Source organism: Netta rufina (genome assembly GCF_964035555.1).
Source record: "Netta rufina genome assembly, chromosome: 1".
Classification (NCBI taxonomy): domain Eukaryota; kingdom Metazoa; phylum Chordata; class Aves; order Anseriformes; family Anatidae; genus Netta; species Netta rufina.
The window spans coordinates 146,807,055-146,834,972 of record NC_140123.1 but is presented as its reverse complement, the minus strand read 5'-3'; the positions used below and the strand labels follow the sequence as shown (position 1 = coordinate 146,834,972).

General features: G+C 48.8%; 1 protein-coding gene across 1 annotated transcript in view; it reads right to left on the bottom strand.

The window, feature by feature from the left end:
• Window positions 1-906: 906 nt before the first annotated feature.
• Window positions 907-27,918, bottom strand: part of DENND2A (DENN domain containing 2A) — a 52,575-nt gene continuing 25,563 nt past the window's right edge. The window contains exons 5-20 of the mRNA XM_084306139.1: window positions 27,703-27,824; window positions 24,448-24,645; window positions 22,764-22,857; window positions 21,438-21,488; window positions 18,278-18,465; window positions 17,470-17,579; window positions 17,183-17,252; window positions 16,180-16,257; window positions 15,551-15,691; window positions 12,011-12,159; window positions 5,501-5,678; window positions 4,803-4,844; window positions 3,662-3,779; window positions 2,813-3,052; window positions 1,927-2,013; window positions 907-1,583 (exon numbers count right to left, since the gene is read on the bottom strand). Of these exons, the coding sequence (XP_084162265.1) occupies window positions 1,552-1,583; window positions 1,927-2,013; window positions 2,813-3,052; window positions 3,662-3,779; window positions 4,803-4,844; window positions 5,501-5,678; window positions 12,011-12,159; window positions 15,551-15,691; window positions 16,180-16,257; window positions 17,183-17,252; window positions 17,470-17,579; window positions 18,278-18,465; window positions 21,438-21,488; window positions 22,764-22,857; window positions 24,448-24,645; window positions 27,703-27,824 (1,898 nt within the window). The 3' untranslated portion in view covers window positions 907-1,551. The remainder of the gene's footprint in view (window positions 1,584-1,926; window positions 2,014-2,812; window positions 3,053-3,661; window positions 3,780-4,802; window positions 4,845-5,500; window positions 5,679-12,010; window positions 12,160-15,550; window positions 15,692-16,179; window positions 16,258-17,182; window positions 17,253-17,469; window positions 17,580-18,277; window positions 18,466-21,437; window positions 21,489-22,763; window positions 22,858-24,447; window positions 24,646-27,702; window positions 27,825-27,918) is intronic.

Below are 27,918 nucleotides of genomic sequence, written 5' to 3'. Positions count from 1 at the left end.
GGCACAAACGTGGCTGTTTTACGACTCGATTTATTCTGGGCTGCTAGGATATTGCAGGAAAAGCTGCCGGTGTTTGAGCCTGGTCACACAAATTTGAGTCCAAGCAGCCTGCTTGCATCGGGCACCCTGGGAAGCCTCCCAGCTCCCTGCTGTGGTGTCCGTGGAGCAGGGCAAAGTCCCACGGTACTGAAACATCGCGTGGGAAGGGGCACGTGGAGCTCCTGGGCCTGGTGACGGGACCACATTGGCTTCGAGTGGCCTGAACTGAGCCAAAAGCTCAGCTTAACTTACTGCTGTGTGGAGCTTTACGGGCACCCCGGCAGGGGTGGGTGCTCTTCAGCTTTGCCAAACCCCATTTTGCTCTCATTAAAAGAAAAAAAACATCTTTTAAAAAGAGAACAGGGACACAGCAGGTGACCAACCTCACACCACACCGCGGGTTCCCTTGCTGGCACTGCACACGCTGCTGATTTTCTCTGCTTGGTGCTCTGGCCTCCTCCACTGTGCATCGGGCTCACGTGCTGCTTGCCCTCCACCTCCTGCTGCAGAGCACCTGCCCTCGACCAGTCCCCCGCTTCCTAACACTGCTGGAGGTGTCACCAGCAGCAGGCAGCGCCTCAGCTGATGGCAGCAAGACGCAGAGGTGGGAGAGGAGAACCTGTGCGACCTGAAGGGGGTCTTCAGAGCGAGACCCCAGGGGTGAGCTCCCCTTTGGGCTCCTTCTGCAAGCAGCCTGGGCCAGGGGACAAGGCCACTGCTCGGGGCGCGGGCTCAGCCGCCTGATGTCTCCTCCAGCCCACGCTCCGTGCCAGGCAGGCAGGTGGGCAGAGGCAGCTCTCCCCCCAAAGACACCCCAGGGGCTGCACACCTTTTACACCACTGGTTTTTAATTACATTGCATAAGGAAAGGCCTCTCCTCGCCAGGACCCCCTGGCGCAGCCGGCCCGGTGGCTGGCTGGACGATCGAGTCCTCAGTAGGTTTAGTGGTTCCCCCTCAGCCCTTCCGCTTGCTCCGAAGCTCCTCCTGGTCAGCCCACATCAGCCCCACGGTCCTCAGAGTCCTCGCTTTGCAGAGACCCACGGCCACACTCCTCTGTTCCTCCCCTCCTCGGTGCCGGAGCTCTGCCAGCTCAGCCTCGCGGAGTCCCACTGCGGCCTCCTGCAGCACCAGGCGGAGAGGAGGCAGGGCAAGAGGCATCGGTTAATACTCGTCCTAACCCCGATATAAATAGAAAAAAAATACAACAGAACCAAAAATTTGACTAGCTAAGAGATCCGATCTGCTGGGATGTCTGCAACGTGCTAGCGCAGAGTTCAGAGAGTGCTTGGTCCAGTGCATGGTACTGTGGATATCCAGAGACCTGTCCCGGCAGCCCCGCAGCCATCGGATCCTCCCGTGGCACCGCACGTCTGCGCGCGCATCCCGGCGGCGGTCAGCTCGCCCGAGGCTGCTGGCCCCCGGGAACAGGCGGGACGGGGGCGTTGGTACGTCTGATCGGGTGCTGAATGGTAAGGCCATTCTCTCCTGCGGAGCGAGGACGTGCTTCGTGCTTACTTTTTGTGGAGGAATTTCATTTTGCTACCTGCAGAGAAGGAGAAAGGAGAATGGGCTTCCCGCACCGACAGACGTCCCTCTGTTATCTCCTCACACCCACCTGTGTCCTTTGGGAGGCACAGCTCGTGGCCCAAACTTTGCTTCCCCGAGAGCCTCCAGATAAGAGGCAGACGGGGAAGCAGAGCCAACACGGTGCCAGAGCAGGTTTACATGGCCAGGCACCACTCAAGGCTAGCACGCTGCTCTGCAGGAAGCCCCACTCAGTCACTAGCTGAGTCCTGCCACCCTTCAGCAGCTTCTCTGCTGCCAAATCTCGAGGCAACGAGAGTCCCAAGCTTTCTGAGCAGCCGGTGGTTTTGCCGGTCCCTTACCTAGTCCCTTCAGGAACCTATTGACTCCACTCTGCTCCCCACTGGGAAGTGTTTCCAGGTACTCCTGAGCCCGTACCTCAAACAGACCTGCAGGAAGAAAGAGGTCAACAACCCTCACTTTGCTTCCCTATAAATAAAAGTTAGAATGTGCATCTGCCAACGTGCTGTTACAGCCTAGCAATGAACTTGCACATGAGAGGGAAACCACCCAACCTCCTCCACCTGCTGAGCCCAGATCTGGGACAGGAGCTTTGGTCCGTGTCTGCAGGGCTCCCAGCAAATGAGCCCTGCTACCGCCTCCTCCCCACCACTGATCTTTTGTGCCTCACGCAGGGCGAGACAAAACCTCTGCTCACTCTGCTACAAACATGGCAGAGTGCAGAAGGTGAGATCATCTGTGGAGCTGTCATGCTCCACGTTTTACCACACTGCAAGAACTCTTTTACTCAGCCACGTGTTTAAGTGCCCGTTGCTCTTTAGTGCTTTGGAGGAAACTGCTACGCTAGCACTGAGCAGCAGCACGGATGAGAAACTTTAGCTGTCAGTAGAGTCCTAGGGACAGTGAGGTAAGCCACATAAAAAACCCTATTCTCCAGCAGCTGATTCCTCTGCATGATGCAAACACTACGTCTCACCACCCTCCTGTGAGGGGAAGACAAGGAAACAGAGACAAAAAATTGCTGAGCAACTTCCTGAAGGCCGCTCAAGGCTGTCAGAAGATTCAAACCATCGGCCTGCCCCAGCGCTTCCCTGCCACCTCCCTTGCAACGTCGCTGCACAGGCACTGAGCCTCCTGCTGGAGGCCACGCTGCTGGAGAAGGAGCTGGTGGCATCTCCGGTCTCCTGGGAGCAGCAGCAGGGCTTCCAGGACCGCAGAGCCCCTCACCTCTGACCCCCTGCTTCCGCAGCTCCCGCTCCTGGATGAAGCCCCCGAACATCTGCGTCTCCATGAAGACCTCCAGGAAGCGGCGGAGGCTCTTGGAGGAGACGGCCTTGCGGAAGGCCTCGCGCTGCAGCGTCCGCTCCTCGCGCTCAGCGGGGGTCAGGAAGAGGGAGTAGTGGCCCACGATCTCCACGAAGAAACGGACAAAGGCCTCGGACACCACCTCGTTCAGCGGGCTGGTCTCTGAGGAGAAGACAAAGAGGCAGCAGTGAGGACAGCGCTGTAAGGGCGTGCTAGGAAAAAACGTGTTCTCCTTTACACATCTGTACACACGGGGCCGCACCACTCCTGGGTACAAACTATGCTTTTTTTTTTTCTTTTTCCAAGGCAAAGGACTGGGCTGCTGCTACTTTGAAAGTCACCCAGCTTTGTCTTGGCTCCTCTGCAACCAGGCTATGCCCACACTGCCCCCCAGGAGCTGTCAGAGCCCAGCCACTTGCAGCTGCTGCCCCTGGGACTAGCTGGGTGTCCACTGGAGGAGCCTGCATCCTTCACGCCATCAAGAGCAGGGAGCGGGCGTAAACCCACCAAAAAGGATTACAGTTGTTCCCTGGAGCCACAAGAGAAGGAAGGACAAAGCCGTGAAGGGGATAAGTAATGTTTCTCTTCACACAAAGAGAAATGGTTGTCAGTGCATTGGAATATTTAATAAAGCTTCAAGGACAATTCTGACCTAACTCTAATTTCAGTGGTGCTTAATTCAATATGAACCTAGTTCTCCTCTAAGAAGGGACAGGAGGCAAAAGGGGCAGGAGGAGACACAGTTTTAAGCTGAGCAGCACTGCGCTTTACCCTGCTTGCCATTCACGGCGCCCTCCTCCTTGTCACTCGCCAGCTCGTTCCTCTGCTCCAAGATGTGCTCTAGGGCGGCCTGCAGCTTCCTGGGCAGGATGGAGTCCTCATCTTCCATCTGCAAAACACAGCCAGCCACCTCCTCAGGGCCCAGGGCCCGCCGTTCAGATCCTATCCAGCCCCTGACACGGCAGGGGGAGCACTAGGAAGGAGCGGTGGGGAGAGGGAGAGGGAAAGAAAACTCCTGACACACTTGGCACCTTCCCAGCACCTCCCAGCCAGGGCTGTCAAGAAGCATGAGAGGAAAGAGAAAGGCGGGGGGGGGGGGGGTCTCCCTTCCCAAATGCTGCCCTGTTCTGGGAGAATTTCAGGTGCCTGAGCCCAGCAGCTACCTGGCAGGGGTCGCATTTGGCCACCCGGTCTGTGTGTGAGCGCTCCCACCGCCACAAACAGGGCTGAGGCGAACAATGCTGGCTCGCAGCCAGGCAGGCGCCACCGCTCGCGTTCTGGAGGCTCCACCACAGCCGGGAACTGCCTGCGAGCGTGTGGGAGCCCTCAGCAGCCCCGGCTGAGATGACACAACGCAGCTTGGGCCTCCAGAGGAGCGGCGTGAGGCGCAGCGTTTGGCCCCGCTGCCCGCTAACAGGACGCAAACGCTGGTGAGCCAGAAATGTGTTAAATGTGCTCCTCGCCCACAGCACCCCAGGCACAGGACAGAGCCACGCAGCCAGCACTGCTCAGCCACCTGCAAAAGTAGCTTCTAGGCCAGGAGCATGTTCTTTCATCTGGCCTTTCCCCTTAAATACCTGGCTCCTCCCCTTCGTGACAGAGGGAAGCAAAAAATCAGCAGGCAATCTTGTCTGCACAGCTAGACTGGAGTGAAGCAAGAAATCACAACCTCCTAGGCCAGGCAGCAGGGCAAAGAAATCATCGAGACCCCTGCTCAGGGCAGGGTGTGTGAGAGGAGAGCCACAGCTGCTCCCCATGACTGCTCAGCTGAGGCTTTTCAGCTCTGCCCTCAGTCTTACAGGGTACCCCGAAGGGGTACTCAGTGTTGAAGTACTCAGTGCTGTGTCTCCCCCTCATTAAAAAAACAGAGAAAGGGGACAACAGGCGCAGGGTAGGGAACAGTTCTGCTCACCTGCCTCAGAAACCGGTTATTCACCAGGTCAACGACGAGGACCTGAGAGCGAGAGAGCAAGATGAAAAGGGTTATTTCCACCGTCAGGGTTTATCCTGGTCCACAGCCGCTCTGGAGGAAGCGCTGGAGGCCTGGCCCTGCTCCTCCCAACCACCGCGGCAGCTGGAGGAGGCCCCCGCGCGAGCCAAGAGCGGAGCCTTGTTGCGGCTTTCTCACGACTTCGCCACAAACCACAGAGCAGCCTGGACAAGCAGAGGCTGTTTTCCTGGCCCAGCCTGCCATTCCTTTCTGCCTCGGCTCTGCCGGTTCTGGCATCCCAAAGTCACTCCTGCAGACTGCGCTCAGCCCCGAGGCAACATCACCCAGGGACCAAGAGAAACTTGAGGAAAATCAGCTCCCAGCAGCAGCAGCCCTGCTGTGGGAGATCCCAGCTCCCTGTTCCCAGGCTCTGGAGAAGGCAGAGCCCAAAACTCTGCCACGATGGGCCCTGAGGGTCTTTCTTCTGGCTGCAGGAGCCAGAGCACGAGCTCTCAGTCTCTTCACACCCCCAGCCACCATGCGGCGGCTGGCAGCTTTCTGTGGTGACACCCAGCCTTGCCTTACAGCAGCAGGGGCAAATGTGGCTCTCGGTAGCAGCCTTCCTAGGGCAGAAGTCAGCTCAGCCTGCTGGAAGAAACGCTGTGAAGGGCATGGCTCACCTCCTCCACCGGGAGCTCCTTCAGGCGGGGCAGGGAGCTGGAGAGCAGGCCGATGAGGAAGGGGGTGGGTGAGCACACGATGTCGATCATGGACGGCGGCAGCACGGGGATGTAGGTGTGCTGCCAGGTGAAGGGGTACAGGAGGGCCACCGTGGCGTGGCAGCACTTGGAGAGCGTGCTGGAAGATAAACCAAGGGAAATCTCTTCCAGTTGTTCCATCACCGAGCTCTGTTCCTAAATTTCTGCCCCTGTTCTTCCCACGGGAAAGCCCCAGGTTTCACAGAATCACAGAATTTCTAGGTTGGAAGAGACCTCAAGATCATCGAGTCCAACCTCTGACCTAACGCTAACAGTCCCCACTAAACCATATCCCTAAGCTCTACATCTAAACATCTTTTAAAGACTTCCAGGGATGGTGACTCCACCACTTCCCTGGGCAGCCTGTTCCAATGTCTAACAACCCTTTCGGTAAAGAACAGGGCCTGTACTGTGCAGGAGAGCCACGGAAAGCTCTTAGAGCATCCTTCTCCCTTCCCTGCATTCACTCCTGCTGCTGCTCCCCAGCTGCGCCTGCCCTCACCACCCAGCCCTTGCTGAAAGCTGCCCAGCACGGCTGCCTACACCCCACACGTGCAAGGTAGGTGATGAATCAGAGAGAAACAGAACGAATGTAATGAGATAAGAAACCACAGAGCTAGTAATAAATGGTAACTTTTACAAAAAAAAAAACACACACACAAAAAAAAAACAACAAAAACCACACCATAAACCCGAACCCAACTCCCACAGAAGAAGTGTGGGACCAACATCAGAGCAAATTTCTTCACTTGTAACTTTCATTTAGTAGATGTACCTTCCTGGAAGTGCAGCCCAAGCTAATGACATCCTTTAAAAACTGCCTTCTTCCAGGTGGCTCCACTCTCACACCCACAAATTTCAGGCCATGCTAGCAGGTGCAAAAGCAGGGCTTTTTCCTCCTCCATTACTGCCGAGCGTGTTTTCCACTCCTCAGTTTTAAAAGCTGCAGGAACTCCCCCTGCTTTCCCCACCTAGCACCGTGGCACTGTTGCCACCACTGGAGGTTCCTCCTAAAGGTGAGGAACCGACTTAATAGATGGCACACAAAAGCCAACAGAGGGGTCTCTGTGGCTCCAGACAGCTCCACGGCAGAGCAGCGAGCTGCTGAAGGAGGTGATTATTTATGGCAGGGTGAGACGTTAGGGCTTGCTGTCTCCCAGTGTATTTATGGTGCCTTGCTCTCCCCCAGCCCTGCTCTCAAGTCGCAGTGAGCACACACGGTACGTGAGAGCTTAGGTGGGAGGAAAGATGGCTGAGGCCCAGTTAGTGGAAGTCAGAGAGCTGTTTAAGTCTCAAATTATATGCTCCATGCCGTGGGAAGCAAAAGCAGATAGCTTCCCCTTCTACCTTTCCATCTGTGAATGCCTCCTCACCTTCAGGAAAAAAACTACTGATCTCTGCTCTGAAACACTTCCCCCCGTGGAAGGAATTTCTGAAGAGTAAGGCTGTTGGGGCTGAGGTCCGTGAGCCTCCCTTGAAGGCAGAGCAGTTTTCAGAGAGGGACACAGATGAGGTATCATTGAAGCATCTCTTCTGCGTGTGATTCTGCCTGATGTCCCCTGCAGACAGCTTCAGGAGTTGCAGCTTGCAGTGATGTAAGAGCTCTGTCCTGAATCAGACAAGGTTACTGAGCCATGCAAGGGAATCCAGTCTGATGAATTCCTTCTGTGCCAGCCGTGTAACTGTGTGCTCTGCAGCCAGCAGCAGCAGTGGACACTGAGCTTCAGGGCTCTTACACCAAAAGGGCAAGTGATGCCTTTGGCCAGCTACAGCCAGTGTCCCTACTGAAAATCCTGAAATCCCAGGACATATGCACTACAGCCACCACGCTGACTGCTATCATATGAATTAACACTGCCCCAGGGTGCTGTGTTTGGCTTGCTGTGCTCCAGGTGCCACCAGAAATTAAGAGGTCTACCTGTGTGCTTGCAGGATGCTCTGGGGGCTGCCATGCACTAATACCAGGCCACAAGTTCACTGTGAGTTGTTCATACGGGAGGCAGACACTGTTTTTAAGACTTTTGATTTCAACAGCAAATCCTTAAAATACTTTTAAGTCTCTAAAGCACGCTTTCAAGATCCTGAGCACATCCTCATGGGTTCACTCAGCCTCCTGAAGAGAGATCATGGCTGAGCTGTACACCTGATGCTCGAGACAATGACTCCTATAGTACGGGGGCTAAAAAGCACCAAAGCACACAAAGAACCACGTCATGTTCTCTCCCTAAAGGGCTGATTTGGGTATTGGCTGATGTACAGACCTCCCTGGCTGGGCACTCCCTTGATCAGACGGAAGATAGCGTACCTATTTGTTTGCTTAAACAATAGCCTTTCCCCCACACGGCACCCTACACAAAGCATGTTTGCAAAAGCAAACGCAGCTGCTGCTTTTGGTAGCACCTTGCACAGAGGGGGTCAACGCAGAATCCGAACAAACCAGCTGCAGCTAGGTAGAAACTCTTCTTCTTGGGGAAAACCTGCTCCAAGACTAGCTTGACTTGCTCTAACAGACACTGACAATTTGCAACAGCTTCAGAGGAAGGATGCTGGGTGCTCAGTTTGGTTATTTTCTTCCCAGGCTTCAGCCTGACTGCAGGTTCTGCAGCTGTCTGCTTCGAAGGCGAGAGCGTATGCTAAAAAAACCACCAAACCGAATCTTTCTTTGGCTTTGGGATACTTGAAAGATTTCTGAAAAATATTATTGAATCAAGCAGCCTTCTGGAGCTTACTGCCAGTAAGCCCTTTGTTCCCTGCACCCACCAAAATGCTGAAAATACGTTAAATTGCAAAATGCCAGCATAGCTTGATTGCCACTTTTTTTTTTTTTTTTTTTTAATAAGCTCTGCTACAGCAGGATTTATTTTACAAACACCTTTGGGTTTCTGACACTGCCTAACATCTGGATTTACTTATGTTGCATCACGGATTTGGTTTACAGCATTTAACAGGCGCGGGGAGCTTCCAGGCTCTGCACTGTGACTTGGCACCCCCTGCCTGGATGCTGCCAGGCTCCACCAGCGGAGAGAGGCGGGCTGGTGCACGTGAAGAAGCAAGCATTAAGGGCATCTGAAGAAACCGTGCTATTATTTGATGTACATACCTCCTCCTTGGGTTTCTTCTCCCCAACCACAACATGAAACCAAGAAACCTGTGAGGCTGAATGCACAGGCACAGCTCAGGCCACTTCTGCGGCGCTCGGAGAGGGCTGCTCTTAGTGATTAATTATCTTCTCCTGGGATGACCACATTGGAAGTGTCTACTCTCCTTCAGATCTGCCTTTGATAACAATGAGCACTCTGTGCTGTTGACACAGCTGTGGTTTCTGGCGGGGCAGACTCAATTGCTCGAGTCGGTCAGCCCCACAACAGGCTTTTGAGGAGAGCTGGAAAGACGGTGCCTTGATTTTAAGCCTGTGTACATCTCCCAGTTTAAAAAAAACCTCTGAATCAGACACGTCTCACTCAGGCCAGCAAAAGCTACCTGGCACTAGGCACCTGGGGAAATCGGGACGCTTTTATTTGGAAGATGCCTTCTAAAACGTTGGCCTTGGATGCCTCGAGCTGCGTGCCAGGTGGTTTCAGTGAGAAACGAACAGAGCTGCAGCGCCTTCCCTGTGCCACTGCCTCCACTGCCCCAGGACTAATTCACAGTCTGGGAGTGAGTTAAGGTGGGGAAGACTGCAGAGACCTACACAGTTTTCACCAAGTCATCCTCCTGGCTCGCGAGGGAACGTATACTCCAGTTCCCATAGCGACAGAGAGAAACCAACAGCTAATAAACCCAATTCTTTCCTTTTCCGCTGCCAAGCTTTGGATTGACGGGTCTTTAAAAAACACTCAGTGTTCATTCTAAAGATGGAAAAGACAGTATTTCACTTGCTGTACACTTGTTAGATGCATTTTTTTTTTTGGCTCAGCTTGAAAACATTTCACAGTTCACACAGCACTTGGCAAAAGACCTTTCATCTTTCTTTCCCAGGGCCTGACTTTACAGCAATGAAGAGACAAAAATAAATGGCATACATCATTGTCTCCATCACTTGCACCCATACGTACCTTACACACGTGCACAGATAGTTAGTGATACTGCCTGCACGAAGAACTGCAAATGACATTTATCATGCATCTTTCATCGTGTCACCTGCCCTCTCCCCACTAATCCACCTCGGCTGGATGATTTCTAGCATTCCAAACCTCTGAGTAGTTTAGCACAGCTGCTTTTATCGTTTTTTCCTTCTCTTAAGCTACTGCCAAAAAAATGTTTCTTTTCTTTCCCCCGAAACCAGCATTTTCACCCTCGAAGTCAATACCGTTTAGTATTCATTGAGTTCAGCGTGTTCCTGTCCCAGGAAAAGCACCATTTGGACAGAAGGCCCTGTACCTACAATACCATCGGCATCCAGAACATGGAACCTCTACCAACACATACAAGAGGTTGTAGACCTCTCGTTTATAAAAGGCTCACCAATCCAGTACACTCAAGTCATTGGACTGGATTAAAAATAAAAGTTTATGTCATTTTGAGGGTTATTTCCTTCGTTTTCTGTTTTTCAAGCCTTTGCAGTCCTTTGGGGTCGTTTTGAAGTTTTTTCTCTACAACAAGGAGAACCAGAGAAACTTCATATTTTGTTGGAGGAAAATAAAATGAAGACTCTCCTGAAACTGCTTGACACTGGGAGCAAGGTCTTCTCACATACATCAAATGGTGAAAGCCTTGCAGACAGCTGGCAAGTCTAAAATAAATATTTGAATCTGAGTCCCGTGGTCTAACAGACCCTGGATCTTTAAAACATGAGTTGTTTTTTTTTTTTCTTCACAGAAGAAAGCAGTTTATGTTATATATAGCAAATTCTAAGAAGTATGATCCTACAGCTCTCTTTTCTCTTTGACAGGCCTGGGCAGTTTGATTCATTCCTAAAGATTCTGGATATACTGACAGAAGATACGGGGGAAAAAACAAGTATCAGCCCATGGAAGTGCTCTGAATTAGAGATATTCTGTAACACAGCATGCTCGGAATACACAGTGGTGTGCTGACATAAAAAGATTTGATAGGAAAAGATCTGGTAAGTAAAGGTTCGTTCTGAAGAGATGCCTTAAAAATACAAAAACAGCCCCAAACCCTACCACCCATTCTCACCACCCAGCCTCACGTAGAGATTAATATGTCAACTGTGTCCTTAACAGATTTTCCCAAAATGTAAAATTTGTTCTATAGCAGGGAAGAAAAACCTTTGAAAACAAAGCTTGTCATCATAAATTATCACATAAATCATGTATGTAGAAATACAGAGTTTGGGATGCATTCTCTGCAAGTCTGACTGCTTTGCATTTCAAGTGTGGCTTAAACATCCAGAACACTACACATCTATGTGTATAATATATCACTGACTATAAAGAAGCAAATCTCCCCTCCCTGACCCAAGGCAGATGCCAAAAATTGCAAGCAGCCAGCGCTGCCTGGATCCTACAGCTTCCCTCTCCCCAGCTTTCCTATTCCTGTGATAAGACTGCCTCAGCTCTGCCCTCAAGAGCCCGGGAGCCCTGCAGGATGAGTTTTTCCCTTAGCTTTCCCGTGGAAGGGGCCTCCCCATCTTTTGCCCCTGCACTCAGCCCCAGGACTGCAGCCCGCTGGCTGGGAGTTGTGAAAACAGACAGCTCAGGGGCACCGTACACTCCTGAAACCTGAGCGTGCTCCTCGGTGTCATTACTCATCCAGGCAGCTTTTCCTTCCCCAGCCCTGGCGAGCTCTCCTCCTTAAATCCTCAAGTGCTTCAAGGGCTGGAGAGCAGCCAGCCACCAGCTGCAGGAGATCTTAAAGAAACCTGGGCCCGTTTTTCTAACTTTGGAGAGCAAATTTAAAAAAAAAAAAAAAAAGAAAAAGAAAAAAGAAAAAAGCAAATTGAGCAAATTTAAAAATAGAAGGGGGAAGTCCTCTGTCCCCGTCCCCCTCACTGCATCCTTTACTTTCCTCCTCCACAAGTCTTTAGGAAAGAACCGATATTAAAATTCAAGCTCAGGTTTTAAAGACTTAAGAAACAAATGCTGTGACATCAAGGAACGATCCAGAAGGGACAGCTACCTCTGCCTGAGGTCTCACCTTTAGAACATGAGCACGGCTCTGTGCAGCACACCATAGACCAAGAGGAGATTCCTCAGTACCAGGGCTCTACTCTGAAACCTTTTAGAGGAAAGGGAATTTGGTTCTCTATGGGGATGGGAAGCAGCTCGCTTTTTGCAAGCTGCCAAGTTAAAATACGGTGCACGGCTTGAGTTCCCCGCTCCTGGGAATTACGACAGCCCTACTTACATCAGATATATGTTGGGAAAAAGCAGAAAAGAAAAAAAGAAGAGGGCAAAGAGCTCAGTCAGTGCAGTCTCCTCAGCTTCCCCTCCATAACAGCGTTTTGTTTAAGGAAATGCAAGAGGGTACCTGAGCTTGTCTGCGATAAAGATCACTCTCCTTTCAAGAAGCAGGGAGGCGAAGACCCTGCTCAGGTGCCGCACGCTGAGGGATGTGAACAAGGACTCAAAATCAACATGCTCAAGCCTGGAGTCAAGAGGCCGCCGCAGCTCAATTACCTGTTGGAGAGGAAAAGACCACAGGTCAGCTCTCCCCGCCCGCCGACACCGAGGAAGCGAGGACCCGCCGGGTATTTTACAAGCTACCACGCGGCACTGACTGCTGCCAGGCACCACACGGCGCTCAGCCCTCCAACACGATCTTCCGAAGACCTCCCACCAACCCTTCTTTCATCCAGAGCCCACCCCAATATGCAGAGCATGAGACCGTTCACTTGTCCACCCCACTGGACCGAGGACAGGGAGCTCTTCAGAAGGAGGAAAACTAGTTTGTGTCCAGCTAAGTGGCTTCCAGGCTTTCTGACATTTGAGCAGCAGAGTGGCACAGAAACTTGCTGATTTTCCTTCTCATTTTTAAAGATACGATTTACTTACTTTTTTACTGCAAGAATCTGGATGTCCAATCTATTGACCATAAATGTTGATACCAGTTACAGAAAAGACTACCTTGTAGCCTGTGGGCATTTTCCCTTGTTCATATCTATTTAAATAATTGCCGTCACAGCATCGTGGCACTTCACACTCCTTATCTTAGACAGATCTTACTGAATTCTTTTTGAGACCTTCCAAAGCCAGATATTTCATAAACCCCACAGTAAGACCTACTCTAGTTCTGAACCACCCTTACTTACCAACACCAAGCCCAGAGCTCAGCTCTCTCAGTGGCAAGTTACCTCTCCGACTTGTTGTTTTACTCTGGGTATACAATCAGAACAAGTGGACACTTTCTGCTCTGCGGGAAACCTCTTGTCTGTCGGAGGTCATCACCACCTGTCCCTCTCTGTCCTTTGTTCTCCGTATTAAGCAAACCATTCTCTCAAGCTTTGCCTGTCTTCTCTAAACCACTTAGTAAGTGGAACGACTTCTCTGGGGCTTTCTCCTAGCGTTTGTTTACGTTTGTTTTGAAAGCGATACTCCAAATGAGTCTCCACTAATGCTGGAGAGCAGGAAAATTGCTTTCCTTCATTATTCAGCCTTTCACTTTCTTTCACAATGCCAGAGATCGTCCTGATAACACCATATTGTTATTTCCGCCCATTTTATGAGCCTCTACGCCACCAGATCATTTTCTGAAGTATTGCTGCTCAGTCAGATACTTCCATGTCGTATTAGACTGCTGATTTCTCCTTCACAGCATTTTGCTCTTATCCACGCTGAATTTCAGACCAAATCCTGAATTTACTAAGGTCACTTTGAATTTCAATCCCTAACTCTCCGAAGTGCCTGCATCCCATCTCAGCGCTGTCATCCACCAATTGTACAAACGTGGGTTTATGCCATCAAGGAGCTAACTAACGAGCATCACGGATCCTAGAGGCAGGCAGCCGAAGCATTCTCACCGCCTGCCAAGCACACCACAGGGAATCTACTCCTCGAGTGCGGATTTTTAACCAGCTATGCGTGTGCTTTGCAGAGATTTAATTTAGCCTGGCCTGTTCAGTTCGGTTGATGAGAATGTCAGCACGTAGTGCTTTACCGAAAGCCTCCCCACATTTCCCTAAAAAGCCTTCCACATTTTCCTCTCTAGAGTTGGTACTTCAGAGATGAAAACTACATGAGTTTAACATGGCTCTTCACAAATCCAAGCTATTTCTCACTACTTTATGACCCTCTAGATTCATATCAGTTGATTATGTAGTTCGTTCCTACGTATTTTCAGCAATCAGTTAGGTTGGTCCTGTTACATTCCCTGGTATCCTCCTCCCTCTCCCTCTCCTTGAGCGCAGACACGAGGCCTTCTCTTTCCTGCTCCGCTGGGACTTGCTGTTCTCAGAGCTGCTTGCAAAACAGCTGCTTTTGCGAAACAGCAAAAAGGCATCGCTGCAGTTGTTTTTCACAGAACTGTATCCCAAATCTCCTCAGCTCCCAATTACCCCAATACTGTCTTGAGCAAGCTTTTCCTGCTCTGCCCTGCACCCTCACCCTCTCATTGTTGCTATTAATAGTATTGAGCATCTGATTGTAAATAATCTTCCTTCTGAAGGCCAAAAACAAAGAATATGAAGGTCATTCTTCACTCTCCATATATTAAAAGTTTCCTAATGCTAGAAGAGGAAACCAATCCAGTGGCAGCATTCAGTGTTTCTCTGTGTCTGCTTCATCCTTCTAACGTATTCACAGATCCTCCCTTACCAGCCTGGGTTTCCAAGGAAATTGGATTCGCAGCAGTCATGCTCCCCCTTGGTGCCCTCCTCCTGCCTTCAACTTGTGATTCCCCAGCTGGCCAGGTTCCCATTCCAATGAGCAGGGGTCCCAAGGACGATTACACTCTGCAGAAAGCAGCCGCCCGCGGAGGAGAGGTGTGTGGCACCCTGTTGAGCCAGGCAGAGCGCTGCACAGCCAGCACACATCCTGCTTTGCAACAGCTCCCCCGTGCACTGGCACAAAGACACTGGCAGGACAGCAGGCAGGGGCACGGAAACTGCTTCGTGCTCAGAGAAGAGGGAGAGTGAGGAAGCAGGTTTCACTAATTCCAGTGTTTACAGACACAGGGACTTTGTCCTCTGCTGGCTGTAACTCATTTTGGCCGCCTTTTTTTTTCGGTTTGGTCCTTGTGTGGGTTACTTTTCTTTACATTTGACTTCAGCAATATATATAGTGGTGTTGCTAGATAAAATAAGGCCAGTTGTTTTTGCCTGCTGACTGTCTGTACTTGGCATGCTCCCCATTAGACAAAACCGCCATCAACTCTGTCTCTTTCCCCTTGCTCTCATTCAGCACATGTCATGCCCAACAGGAAGCATGGCTGAGACCACATTCAATTTGGCTCCCTGCTTCTGCCAACAGCCCTTCAATGCGATCCCCCAAAGCTCTGCTCTCTTAAAAGCTCCCTCTGTCCTCACATCATGCTGGGGGAGATGAAAAACATGCCCTCATCTCCGTGCTGTGAAAATGCGGTTTTGAAAGGCTGTAGCTTTGCCCTTGTGTCATTTCAGGTATTTTTTAACCAGAAATCCCTCTTTTGTCCCACACAAACGGTGATGCTGCATTACAGATGCCAGAGCACATGCTATTAATCCTGAGTTCAGGGAATTAAGCGGGGAGGTCCTTGAGCAGATCCAAGGTCACGTGCTGGGTAGCATGGAGCCTGCCAGTCTGTGGCACCTGGCCTCAGCACCAATGTCCTGCTTCATCCTGCCACGTGGCGATTTTGTCTCCACCTTTACTTTTACCGTGACTTCCTTTTTGATTCTGAGGTCACTGGAGAACCCTCCATGCCATCCCCTCTGCTCCCCTATCTTACTCCTTAGCTCCCTCCCTCGAAACTGCCAGACCATCCGTCCTTCTTGGACACCTCCAGTGCTATGGCACAGTCCCAGCTTCCAGTTGCCAGCACTGCACCAGCTGCTGCCCTAACTCTGCCTCCCTCCCTCCAGGCTAGGGTTTTTACCTCTGTTCCTGAGCCTGGCAAGAAGTTCTTGACTGTAATTGTCCGGCCCAAGGCTGGGAAAGGCGCCTCCATGACACTCCTCATGAGAGGCTGCACCAAGGCTGGGGAAATGCCCCGTCTCTTCTCAACCTCATCCAGGATCTGAAAGAAAACCATGAAACCACAAAAACGTGTGAAGCAGGAGGAGGGAGGCAACACCAGCAATAAAGTGTACTGGCATTCGCTCCTTAGCACAACGCTGATGTGGAGCCTTGAATCACAAGGAAGAAAGTACCCTGGAACTGAAAGGCTTGCATTTTGCTCAGCAAGAGAAACCTGGCTCCCATGGGGTCAACGGAAGGCTTACAATTTGCAAGCTGCCTGTTCCTCAGAATCAAGACTCCACCTTTTAATCTCTGAGCGCCTGTGTGCTGGTAGTTCTGCTGAAGGAGCAAGGCAACAGCTGACAAGCTATTTTTTCCTTTGAACTGTATTTTTGCTAGGTTCTGGAATTAGCATGCAGTTGCCTTGCCAACACCATTTCAGACCCTTTCTTCTGCCATCACCTTCCCCGATTCCCATTCTTCGTCGACTTTATTTTTGGGTCCCTTTTGGCCTACTGCACAAATTCCCTCTCTCTCCCCCCTCACCTTAGAGAAGAGATTGAAGCATCCGAGGCGACTCACAATGCAGTAAACTTCTGGGAGGCGCTTCCCTTTCCCACTGGGCTTTCGAGACAAACACAAATACACACACACACACACAAAACACCAAGAAAATAACAGAGTTGTAACTTCTGCAGAGATAGAGTGACTGGTCTCTGAGTTCTACAGCTCACTAAAACGGGGCAGAAGTGGGTACATCCATGATATGATCCAAACCTTCCTAAGTCAAATGACCAAGATGGGGTAAACTGCTCTACAGAGACAACTCTGAGCCTACAGGACCAGCAGTGGTTTAGCCAACTGTTTATTAGCTATGTAAAATGAAGGGAGAGGAACCCTAAATGGGTTCCTCAGGGGTGACCTTATCGCTCTCTATAGGTACCTCAAGGGAGGCTGTAGCGAGGTGGGGGTTGGCCTGTTCTCCCACGTGCCTAGTGACAGGACGAGGGGGAATGGGCTTAAGTTGAGCCAGGGGAGTTTTAGGTTAGATGTTAGGAAGAACTTCTTCACTGAAAGGGTTGTGAGGCACTGGAACAGGCTGCCCAGGGAAGTGGTGGAGTCACCATCCCTGGAAGTCTTCAAAAGACGTTTAGATGTAGAGCTTAGGGAAATGGTTTAGTGGAGGGCTGTTAGCGTTAGGTTGGAGGTTGGACTCGATGACCTTGAGGTCTCTTCCAACCTAGAAAAAATTCTGTGAAATTCTGTGAAATTCTGTAAATCCAGCTTAATGGTGGACCAACAGTCTGTGATCATAACGTTAAGCACTGGTGTAAGGAAAAGGCAAAAGAACCATGTCTGGACTGGCAGATGGCATTCAGAGAGGGACCTTAGCACTGGGCAGAGCAGAAGAGAACAAGGCTGTTCTGCTACCACCCTTTCCACACTTAACGAGAAGAGCAGCAGCTTTCTACTTTCCACAATAGGTAGCAGTGACAGGAACCCCCCAGAAGGTTGCACCTCTTCTGCTAGAAGAAGAAGGGATAATTACCAGCAACCTCCTACAGTATCCAAAACGCCTGCTTCCATCTTCCCCCGTCAGGACAAATGAGAACGTCTCACTGCAGAAAGAAAAACCAGAATGAAAAGAAAGCAGAACATCACCCACATACAAACTCTGACATACAGATGAACCCATTAAGCCCACAAACTTTTTGCATTTCCAATACAGCCCTCTCAGGGCTCTGCCCAACCTTCTACCATAAGAGCCCTCATATTTAATTAGCTCGATACATAAATCCATCTCTCACGAGCCACAATGCAAAGTACAGTACTTACCTGGCAAACTGATGGATGGGGGCCCAGTCCTTTGCATCAGGAAAGCAAAACTGGGGAATAGCTTTCAACTGATCTTCTGCCTCACGCATGAATTTGAACGAGCGTTCAAGCTAAGGGAGAACAGAGAGAAGGAATGTTTCCAATTAGTCATGTGGGGATGGAATGACTTCAAATATTTTTCCTGTGACAAATGAAGAGGTGATGACAGAGGCTAAGCTTCTGCCTGGAAGATATTAAAATTTCTGTGATTCTGGCTCACCTAATCTTTAGATATCTTAAAGTAACTCTGTACCCCCAATTCCACCTAGCCCTGTGTCTGCAACACCTGCCCCTGTGCTCAATTGTGCCTCCAGGCTGGGACACACCTTCCAGCAAGGGACAAGAGTACTGAAGTCTGGGGGAACTCTGGTTACATTGCATTTACAAATGTGCTGTCACTTTGGCTCTCTGTTTCTCTCATTCCCTGTGTTTCAGCTAAACTGTTGGTGAAAGCTGTGCCTTCCCTTTAAGAACACATCTTCTCCCAAGCGTCAGTTTTCCTTAAAGAAAAAATAAATGGTGGAGAAAGGAATAGCTACATAAAAGTCATAGCCAAGAGCAGCAAAAGATCTGAATCAGCTGCTCTTTCAACAGTGAGGAATGTCATAACAATGCTCAGGGGGTTGCTGCAGCCCCTCTGTCTTCGGTCTCCCTGAACAATGCCACAGCAGAGGGGTTTCTGATACAGGGAAGCTGTGGCTTCTCCAGCAGGGCAATGCACCACGCACTCTGAGACACAGCAGCCAGAGCTTCCCGACAGGCACCACACCTTCAGTGGGAACTGCTGGGTAACCTCAGGGACGTAGGTGGCTCCGGCCTGCTTCTTGTGCAACGACACCACAACGAAGTACTCGAACAGCTGCCTCTCCTGATACTCGATCAGGTCCCGTTCCAAGGTTTGGTACCGCGGGGTCTGCTTCAGGCGAGATTTCACGTGGACCAGGCGCTGGCTGTGAGCTACAAAGAAAAAGATTAGAGTTTGTCACTTCGCCTAGCTCTTTGTAAAGAGCACCAACAGGGCTTTGCAGAGACTTACAGATAACCTCGCTGTGTTTGTTCTGTCAGTGGCTGAGCAAGAGGCAGGCCCCATTTGTAAGCTGCACTATAAATATTGACAGAGATGGGACATAATCTTGTTGATATCACCACCCTGAAGAGCTCTGGCAGCACAAGTATTTCATAGATGGCTTTTGCAGCTGAGGACAAGCCAAACTGAGATCCATGCGGGACACAGCAGAAGAGATAATATCTGGGCATTCATCCTAGCACTCATTTATGCATCTTTTGAAGCCAGCACAGTTAGGTGATCGATCACCTTTGTTCAGAGGAGGCTGGGGTAGAGATCTCCACAGTTTTACAAGACCAGCACGTGGGTCAGGCTGGGGCTCCCCTGGCTGAGTAATGCCGGGGACCCCCCGCTTTGGGAACACGTGCTGGGCTGCAGGCCAACAGCAAAAAACAAGAGAAGAGGTGCAAATGAAAAAGGCTGGCTCATGACAGACCTTCCTCTGCCTAAAGCGAATCTCTCAGGGCTGTGTTTCTACAAGTTCTCCCAAGACAATGGGAAAACAAGAAAAACTGCCAAGCAAGCTGTAACTGCAACACATCTGAGCTGTGGGACAATAAACATTCCAGCATGGAAAGTAATGAAAAGCTGCCTGCTGGGAAGAGCCCAGATGAGATTCCCTAAGACCTTCCCCCTGCTTTGTTTTACAGTTGCATCTCAAATTAAATCTCCATGAGTCTCCCTTAGCCCTACTACAAAAGAAAGAAAGAATTAACTACAAGCAGAGGCTACAGCTCATTCTCACAAAGTGCTTTTTGCTAATGCGGGTGGTAATGCAACATTTTTGACAGAAACAACAACCACAGGGATACTGCAGAAACTCCAGCCACACATCTGCTTGGAGACAGAGCTTTCTGGGGGATGGTACAAACTTCTTGACCTTTTGTCTGGTCGAGTAGTCACGGACTATTCCAGACAATATAACTTGAAGCAACCTAAAGGTGCTTCTTAAATCAGAGTGACACAATTCCAGGACAGTTAAAGCCCTCGAAAAAATGGCTTAGACTCCTTTCTCTCATCAGCTATTACACCACTTGCTTTAAGGCTGCAATTCTTCAAAAGCTTTCAGAAGTGGCCTCTGTTTTACCAGGCACTTCAAAAGGAGCTGTGTCACAGTAATGCTGAGTGCTTCTGAAAATCTCACTCGAGCTCTGCACTGTTTGACACCAGGATTGTACTGCTGTCATCATGGCAGAGTTTGTCTTTAAACATTTTTCCGTCCTAAGGGCCAGTACTTCTGGCTCTCACACGCAGTCTGATGACTGGTTCCTGATGATTTAGTGTGTCTCAGCTGAGGTACAGTGACTTGCTCCGCAGTGGTAACTGGCTGTGTTTGCTCTGTTAAGTACAACATACAGAAATGAAAAGTCACAAATAAAAGTTACTTGATAAATCATCTCCTTTTTCTATTCAAAAATAGCAAAGTCCACAGTCCAGTAAGGCAGAAAGCAAAATACAGGTTTAGCAAGAGCAAGCAGCAAGTGCCAGAGCCCCCATTCACACTTATCTAGACATGCAGGCCTTTTGCACGCTCAGATCCAGGTATGGCTCTGGATATGGTCCAGAGTCCAGTGCTGTTTGATCTGAAGTGACCTCTGATCATCTGAATCATCTCCTCCACTGTAAGTTCCCAGCTGCAGTTAGACATCCTACACAGAAACAAGGTGATGGTGCTGCACATGATTCACCTCGGCAAGTGGGAACAGACAAGAGTTTGAGTCTTCTTGGCCACATCTACACCATCTACACTGTCTTTCTCAGCTACAATCAAACGTGCAACTACATTTCATAACATCATGTTTCAAAGCAATTGTGAATGCAATTCCTATGCAATCAGGGCACAAACCCTTTCTCTCTGTCTTTAGGATAGCCTGAGAGCCTGTCAAAAGGCAGGCAGGGGCAGCGATATTCAGCTTGATCTTGCTCTTACAGTAGTACAGACCAAAGATTTTCAGATTTTCCAGTAGTTCTTATGCAGGAAGTACAACCAAACATGAAAGGGAACTCAGACTGAGGTTTCTGTTCTAAAAAACTTGAAGAGGGTAGGGGTGAGCCTTCCTACGCACAACGTGCTGTGGCTGACACAGAGTGAAAACTGCTGCTTTTAACTCTTTTCAGCTTGAGAACTGACCTGCTACCCCGATCAGGTGTGCACGTGCATGAAGAAACTCTGGACTGTGAAGGAATTTCAATTTTGTATTCCAACGTTATCAGGATTTTTAATTCACCATATAAATTCTCAAGAGACTGTAATGCCACCAGCATGTCACAAGGGTAATTACCAATACGAGAAGTTTTGAGAAGAGAATTATGGAGACCAGCATACCCTCTATCGGCTCTACTGGAGCAAACCAAAGAATGCAGCACTTTATCTCAACTCAGCCAATGCAGAAGAGTTTAATTAGCAATAAATCATATACTGCAATCCCATTTCCCTAGCTAGGCATTCTGGCTGGTGGGTTTTCTCTCTTAATAAATGAGTAGTGGGGTTAGTGAACACCTTGTCCTACTGTGAACATCCTGTCCCACTGCAATACTGCCTCTGTCAGCCTGTGCACACATTTATGACTGTGCACTCAGAAAAACCTCCTTTTATTTCCACACCATACAAGCCGTGGAAAGCTCCTATGAAAGCTAGTGCAAAGAGCTTTGATGGGAATTGGAGCTGATGTTTGTTTTGGATTCCTAAAGTCCTCTGCTCCTGGATTTTCTTCTGCAGTTTCCAGATCTTTGTCTTCTCACTGTGTTTTGAGTGGAAACAAGCTCTTTCTCTGAAGGCAGAACATAATGGAGAGAACTTGACCCAGGAACTCAAAGAAGAGTTTATCAGGAGCTATTTGCTCTCTTCACACATTTGCCTTACCTTTCAGTTTCTCTTCAGTATCACTGTCTGATTCACTGTTTTCATCTGTAACTAGAAAATAAGAAAGGGGAAGATGAAGTAAGTAAAGCCTTTTTATAAGAGTGCATTTCTCATCGCTGACATGAGAAAGCCAGGCCTAACAATTTCGGGGGAAGACAATACAGATCTCAAGGGCCTCATCTGTTTCAAGGATGCATACACCCACAGAGATTTAACTTACCAACCTCAGTATTTTCCCACTCATTCAGGGAACACAAAAAAATGCATCAAAATCTACTTTGCACAGCCCTAAGAGTTGCATAAAGAATAAAATGACAGAGCAGTATTTCATCCACATCTGTATAAGCACAACAGAAAAGCAAAATACTGATTCACATGTAGCAATCAAGGGGTAAAAACAAACAAAAAACAGGACAAGGGGCAAAAACAAAAACAAAAATCCCTACAACTGCTGGAATGAATCAGACTCAGGCCCTATATCATCCCATAACCTGTTTTTGTCGATGCCTCAGATGCTTCAGAGAGGAGTATAAAATATGGAGAAGGTTCATATAAACACACCCACCCCCCTGTTTTATGTATAAACACCTGTTTTATGTATAAAACAGGACAAGCAGTAACAAGTAGTTGTGGGAAACAAACAGACCTGGAGGTCACCTTTCACTGGGAACTGGGGTGTTTTAGAAAAAAATACTGTGTTGGAAAGACGTCATTTAAAGCTTTGCATAGATTAGATGTTTATAAACAATTGCTTTGAAGTACCTAAACACTTTTGGTAAGCTGTTGATTGGCAGTGAGAAGCTGAAAGTCTTAATTTTGAGATGATGGAGATGGTCCTACAGTCAGTAGTCTAGAAACCCTGACTCCCAGCTGAGGCTATTTATTTATTGGGATGTTGAAGAAAACAGGGCTGTTTCAAAACTCTCCTATCTTCTACTGGACAGTTCATTAAAGTAACACATTCCCACAGAATATTTTGATCTCAACAAATCAGATTCTTTGGACAGAACATTCTTCTCAAAAGTGTCTAGCCAGTTCCAGAAATAAACATCAAAAAGTGGAGGCATTTTTGGTGCGACCTATGAGGTTATTATGGAAAGCCATGAAATGAAAATGAAGCGAGAAAAAAAAAAAAAGTGCCTTGTCATGAAAGGCCCTTGGGCAGTGGAACAACCTTTATCTTTCCAAAAGAAGAGGTGGAAAGCCCAACTCAGTCTCACACTGGACTGGAAGAAGCACTGAAAAACATCACATGAACGACCGAGTCAGCCTAAAGTCTAAGTCCTCCAAAAGTCTTAGATGTACGATGATTCAAAGTTCCTTTACCTTTCCCTGAATTGCTCTCTGTAGACTGCGATAGTCTCTTGACACGTTTCTTTCCCCTCCGTGCCTCATAAATGGCATTGATTTTCAACACAAGCTGCTCAGCAAACACACAAACAAAAAAAAGGTTATTTTCCTTGCCAGGCAAGAAAGAAGGTTAGAATTTCATGAAAAGAGCTCTGCTTCCCAATCCTGGCTGTACTGGAACACTTCACCTGATGGTCTAGATACTTGTGTTACCGGTGGCCATGCTTGCTCTGGTACAGATGCAGCACAGTCGTGCTGGCGTGGCAGGAGCCCAAGGCCAGGCCTCGATGTGCCTCCACACCCTGTGGCTGTATGAGCTTGCTGGCACCCACCTGGGCCTCTCCTTGCCATGGTCAACTCTCCAGGGAGCACCGGAGGGTAACCCTTGGGAACCTGCCTTGTTCTGCAGGTTTGAAAGCAGAAAACTGGCTGGAGGATGAGAGCAACCTTAACATCAAGAGGTGAGATGCTCTGATATGGAAGTGTAACTTCCATCCAGCTCCCCAGCCGAAATCTCAGGTCAACCTTGCCACTGATGCATTGAATTTCTGCTCTGAGCTTGCCCTGCAAGACTGCTCAGGGGCACTGCCCAGTAAATATGTACTCATAACCTTCCCTTCAGCTGACACAAATGTTTGTGTGAAAACACTGACAGAGCTCAAGCATATGCACAGAGGTGTAGGAATAATGGGAAAGAAAACCCTAAACATTTGTAGTCTTTGGTTCATTCCTGGAGAGCCGAGGTATACAGACAGGGCACTCAAAAACCATATATACAAATATGAACATGGATCTGGCAACCAAGAAATGAAGAGGATAAACAAACACATCCCCTTTCCCCAAATGAAAACTGTGGGTTCAGAAAAAAACACCACAGACGGGCCCTGGTAGTCTCTGCTTGTCCTGCAAAGACTGGGACAAGCAACTTTGTTTTTATAACTGTGTTTTTGAAATGTTCAATCGATAGCCTGCTGCCAAACCTCATTTGGACTGAATACACTTCCTGCTAGATCTGAAAGAAAATACGATTAAAACTAAGTCATACTGTATCAAAACACAAAGTAGGAGATGTCACTCTAGAAAATGCCCTTCACTTCCTTCACTAATGGGAACACTTCTTGTCACTCAAATGTCAGGTTTTTCATTATTCACTCACGATCACACCTTACGTTGGATTAGAAACTGCCAACGCATGCATGAGACCTAACAAAGAACAACAGGTTGCCAGGAGGGTGCACCAACATGACACATTTCTGACTGTCCCACCTTTCAAGCAAAGGAGGAACTAAGATGTGTGTTGTTTTTTTGTTTTTTTTTTTTGTTTTTTTTTTCCCAGAGATATTCCTTGCTTTCCCCCCCCCAACAAGCTTCAGCTTTTATCCAAAAATTAAACTGCATTTTTTCTCTTTTTTTTTTTTTTCTCTTTTTTAATCTCTCCTGACAATCATGGTATCTCAGATGGAAAAACTTGCAGAGAGGTTTGTGCACCTTCCCCTCAGGCAGAAAGGGAGTTAAACATAAGTCAGGTCAACTGCCAGAACAAGGGCTACACTGCAGGGATGCCACACTGAAACTGCAGAAAATATTCTCTCATACTGGAAACGTACTTCCATTGCTGACTGGAAGAAGCTAAGCAAAAGAGAGAAAAGCCAAGATTTACCTTGGGAATCTTCCTTCTCCTCTTGCCGTTCTGAGGGTCTCCCAAGGAGAAGAAGGTGTCGTCTGGACTGCTGGGGGTAGAGGGAGGGCTGATTTTGTATGGTGACCCAGTTCCATCGCGGCTCAGTTTCCGTATGTCTGGCAGTTTGAAACTCCGCCGCTCTGAGTTTTGTCGGAAAAAAATGGGCTTGGAAAGCAACTGGAAATGGAGGAGAAGGAGTGAGTAAAGACAGCACCTCCAATGTACCTTTGCTTCACTGCTAACACTGTCATGGCAGTAGAGCCAGTGGGGAATCCACACCACTCAGCTGCCAAAACTGGCTGACTTCTGAGAGTGCTCCCATATTCCTGCACACACAAGGAACGTGTCCAGCTGCCAGGCTAGGCCAGAACTATTTTGACCAGCAATTTAACAACCCCACACGCATTTCGGAACATAACACAAACCCAGGGTTTGGTCAAGAAGCCTCACTCCAGTGTGAAAATACTCCCAGGACTTGTGCAATCCAGAGGCTGGGACTGTAAACAGGACAAGACTAACCAACCAGCCAGCCACAAGCATTTGGGATAAGGAGCAGATGGCCAGGAGGAACAGAGAAGCAGTGAGACCCAATGAAAAGCACGGTCGGTATTCTGTCTCTGACAGGGGAAGAATTAAATATTTCAGAGGAGGGTACAAAAAAATTGTCACGGCAGGCAGTTACGGAGACTGGTTTCCTCTTAAGTAAGTTGCGAGGGAGCACAACAGGAAACATGTAAGTACCAAAGTAAAGGTCTTCAAATCTCTGACCAAGGACAGCAGCAGAGAATCAGAAAGCTCAGCTCTAGATAAAGGAAGGCAAACCACTTTTCACCACAAAGGTGCTCAGTAAGAACTTTTTTTTGTCTTCTCCAACAGAATTTCCCAGCAGTTACGATAAGGTTAAGCTGCCCCTTTTCTGGGCACTGACCGTGCCCTCTCAAAGCCATCTCTATGTGGCACTAGGAACTGTAGGTGGGAGGTCTCCAAGCTAATTGTGAACAAGTCACACCAGCGCAGTAGCTGAGGTAGCACAATGGTCTGCCTGCATCAGACATACCCAGAAGAGGCATTAACCAGACTGCTGTATCCACTCACGCCAGCTCAGGTGCTGCCGGATGGCTTGGCAAAAGACACTCAGCTCACAAAAATGCTTCCCACCCACAGAGAAGTCACATGAATCTTAGAAGAGACTTCATATTGAAGAACCTCATCCTGCACTAACGATATAAGCCACTGCTGGAAGTCCATCCAGCCTGGGCAGGCTCTCCAGCCTGATTCACACTGCTGTTGCACACCAGTCAGCTGCAGAGAGAGCTGCAGCACTTCTCTGACCGATACAGATCACAGCTCTGGGACGTCAAAGCACCATAACGTACCGTAATTGCTCCCCTTCAACTCTTCACTAACTGTCCCGCTGGGAACCGTATCTAGCGTGAAAGATGTTTCTGTGTAACACTGTATGGGAGGGACATCAGGGTGCACAAGTGATTGAAAAGCTGTCTGAGCAAAATCAGCTTCATCCCAACACTCCCATACAGACTTACACTGCTCTAGAGCTCAATAGTGACAAGAATGGATTCAGAACTGCAGGGCAATTTTCTCTTTGAAGCGCTGAATTATTTGGAAAAACCTCAGTTGCTGATTAAGCTGGTTGGAAAAGAGCAACACATCAAGAAATGCATGTCAAACCTCTGGAAATGTTGGCTAACAACTCTAATAATAGCTGCAGCTTGGAGAGCATGGGAAAGCCCTTCGGTCAGGAAAACCATGTTTAGATCCCTACTACCTGCTCTGCCAAGATGATTTGTGCTCTAACATTGCCCCTGCGGTTCCAGGCTTGGACTATCTAAAATAGAGAAAGGGAACCAAAAGACGTTTAGATGTAGAGCTTAGGGATATGGTTTAGTGGAGGGCTGTTAGCGTTAGGTTGGAGGTTGGACTCGATGACCTTGAGGTCTCTTCCAACCTAGAAATTCTGTGATTCTGTGATTCTGTGAACCAGCCGAAACAGCTCGGGAAACTGAGAGCAGGGCTGGCCTCAGTGAGCTCGGAGCAAGATGTGCTTTACCTCTTCTTTTGGTTTCACTGCCAAGGAGGAAAATGGAACAACTCTGTAAGCTGTCCTGCTGGTGGGGACATCCTTTTTGGACAGGCTCCCTAAACAGGGGAGTGGCATTACATTAGTTAGCAAAAGAGGCATCCTAAGGGAGTGGTCTGCAGAGGCATCTTGGCATCAGCACAGACAGACTGCCTACAGCCCACAGACACAGAGCCAAGACAACTGCAGGGCTCGATTACCCAAGCACTTAAATGCCCTCTTTGAAGAAGGGGAGGAGGAGCTTTCCTGCCCTCTTTGTTCAGTATCTGGAAGAAATTTAGCACCCTGCTTTTGTCCCAGTACAGGTATGGGGCAAAGACACAGCAGCTGGTTTTCACTCTCAGCTCTGCCAGTGGAGCCCCTCTGCCAGTGCTCTAGGCCGTTCACAAGAAATGCACTGGGAATGATGCATTTTCCTATGCATTCAGAGCTAATTCCTAAATCCAAACCACCTCATGTCACGAACACACCCATTTCTGGATTCCCATTTTGTATCCGTTACCTTTCAACTCATCTGTTCTGGAGAGAGTAGAAGTACTAAGCTAACCATCACTCAGATTTTATTAAGATCCTGAAGGCAGGTTTCCAGAGGTAAGGGGCTGAAGTCTCAAGCTGTCACCACTTTACTCCTCACGTACATGAACATGATAAAATCCCAGAGCTGCTCTTTTCTTGCTATACATTTGTTGCAGAAATTGCTCAGAAGACAGGGCCGTGGTTCAGTTTTGCTGAGGATACATCTGCATAAAAAATGGATTGAGAAGAGGATCTCTTCCCATTCGTTTATCACTCCAGTCTCGTATTGCAGCTGCATAAAACCCCAGTGTAACATCAAATAATTTAGCCCCTTTCAATCCAGTTGCTCCTTGCTGCACAGCAGCTGCAAAGTACCAGGGGAATGCAGCCCTCGTGTGAAGAAAAATGCAAGCCAAGAAACCATTTGTACAAGGGAATATTGTTTTTACCTTGCTACAGGACAATACATTCTCTTCTATCACACCACACTCTGACCAGTGGTAAAGACAGAAAGGAAAAAAAAATCCTAACAATATCCAAGTCGGTGGCAAAACTCTACAGCTCCACAGAGGACCCAAAGCCCTCTGGAGCAGGAGAGGTGGCCACTTGAATCAAAGTACCTTAGTGGGAGTCCCAGGCACTGAAGAGGTGGGGGATGCTGGGAAGGTCAGGACGCATTTCTTCCCCAAGCAGCGGCTGTTGGTCTCAATGTCTTCGTAAGGGTTTTCCTTCGATGGTGGATCTGCAGCAAAAAGCCACAAACAAGAGACTGTAAGTGCAGAAAATCCTTGAGGTTTGCCATAAAAATCTGTTTGGGGATCTGCTGGCCTTCTCCC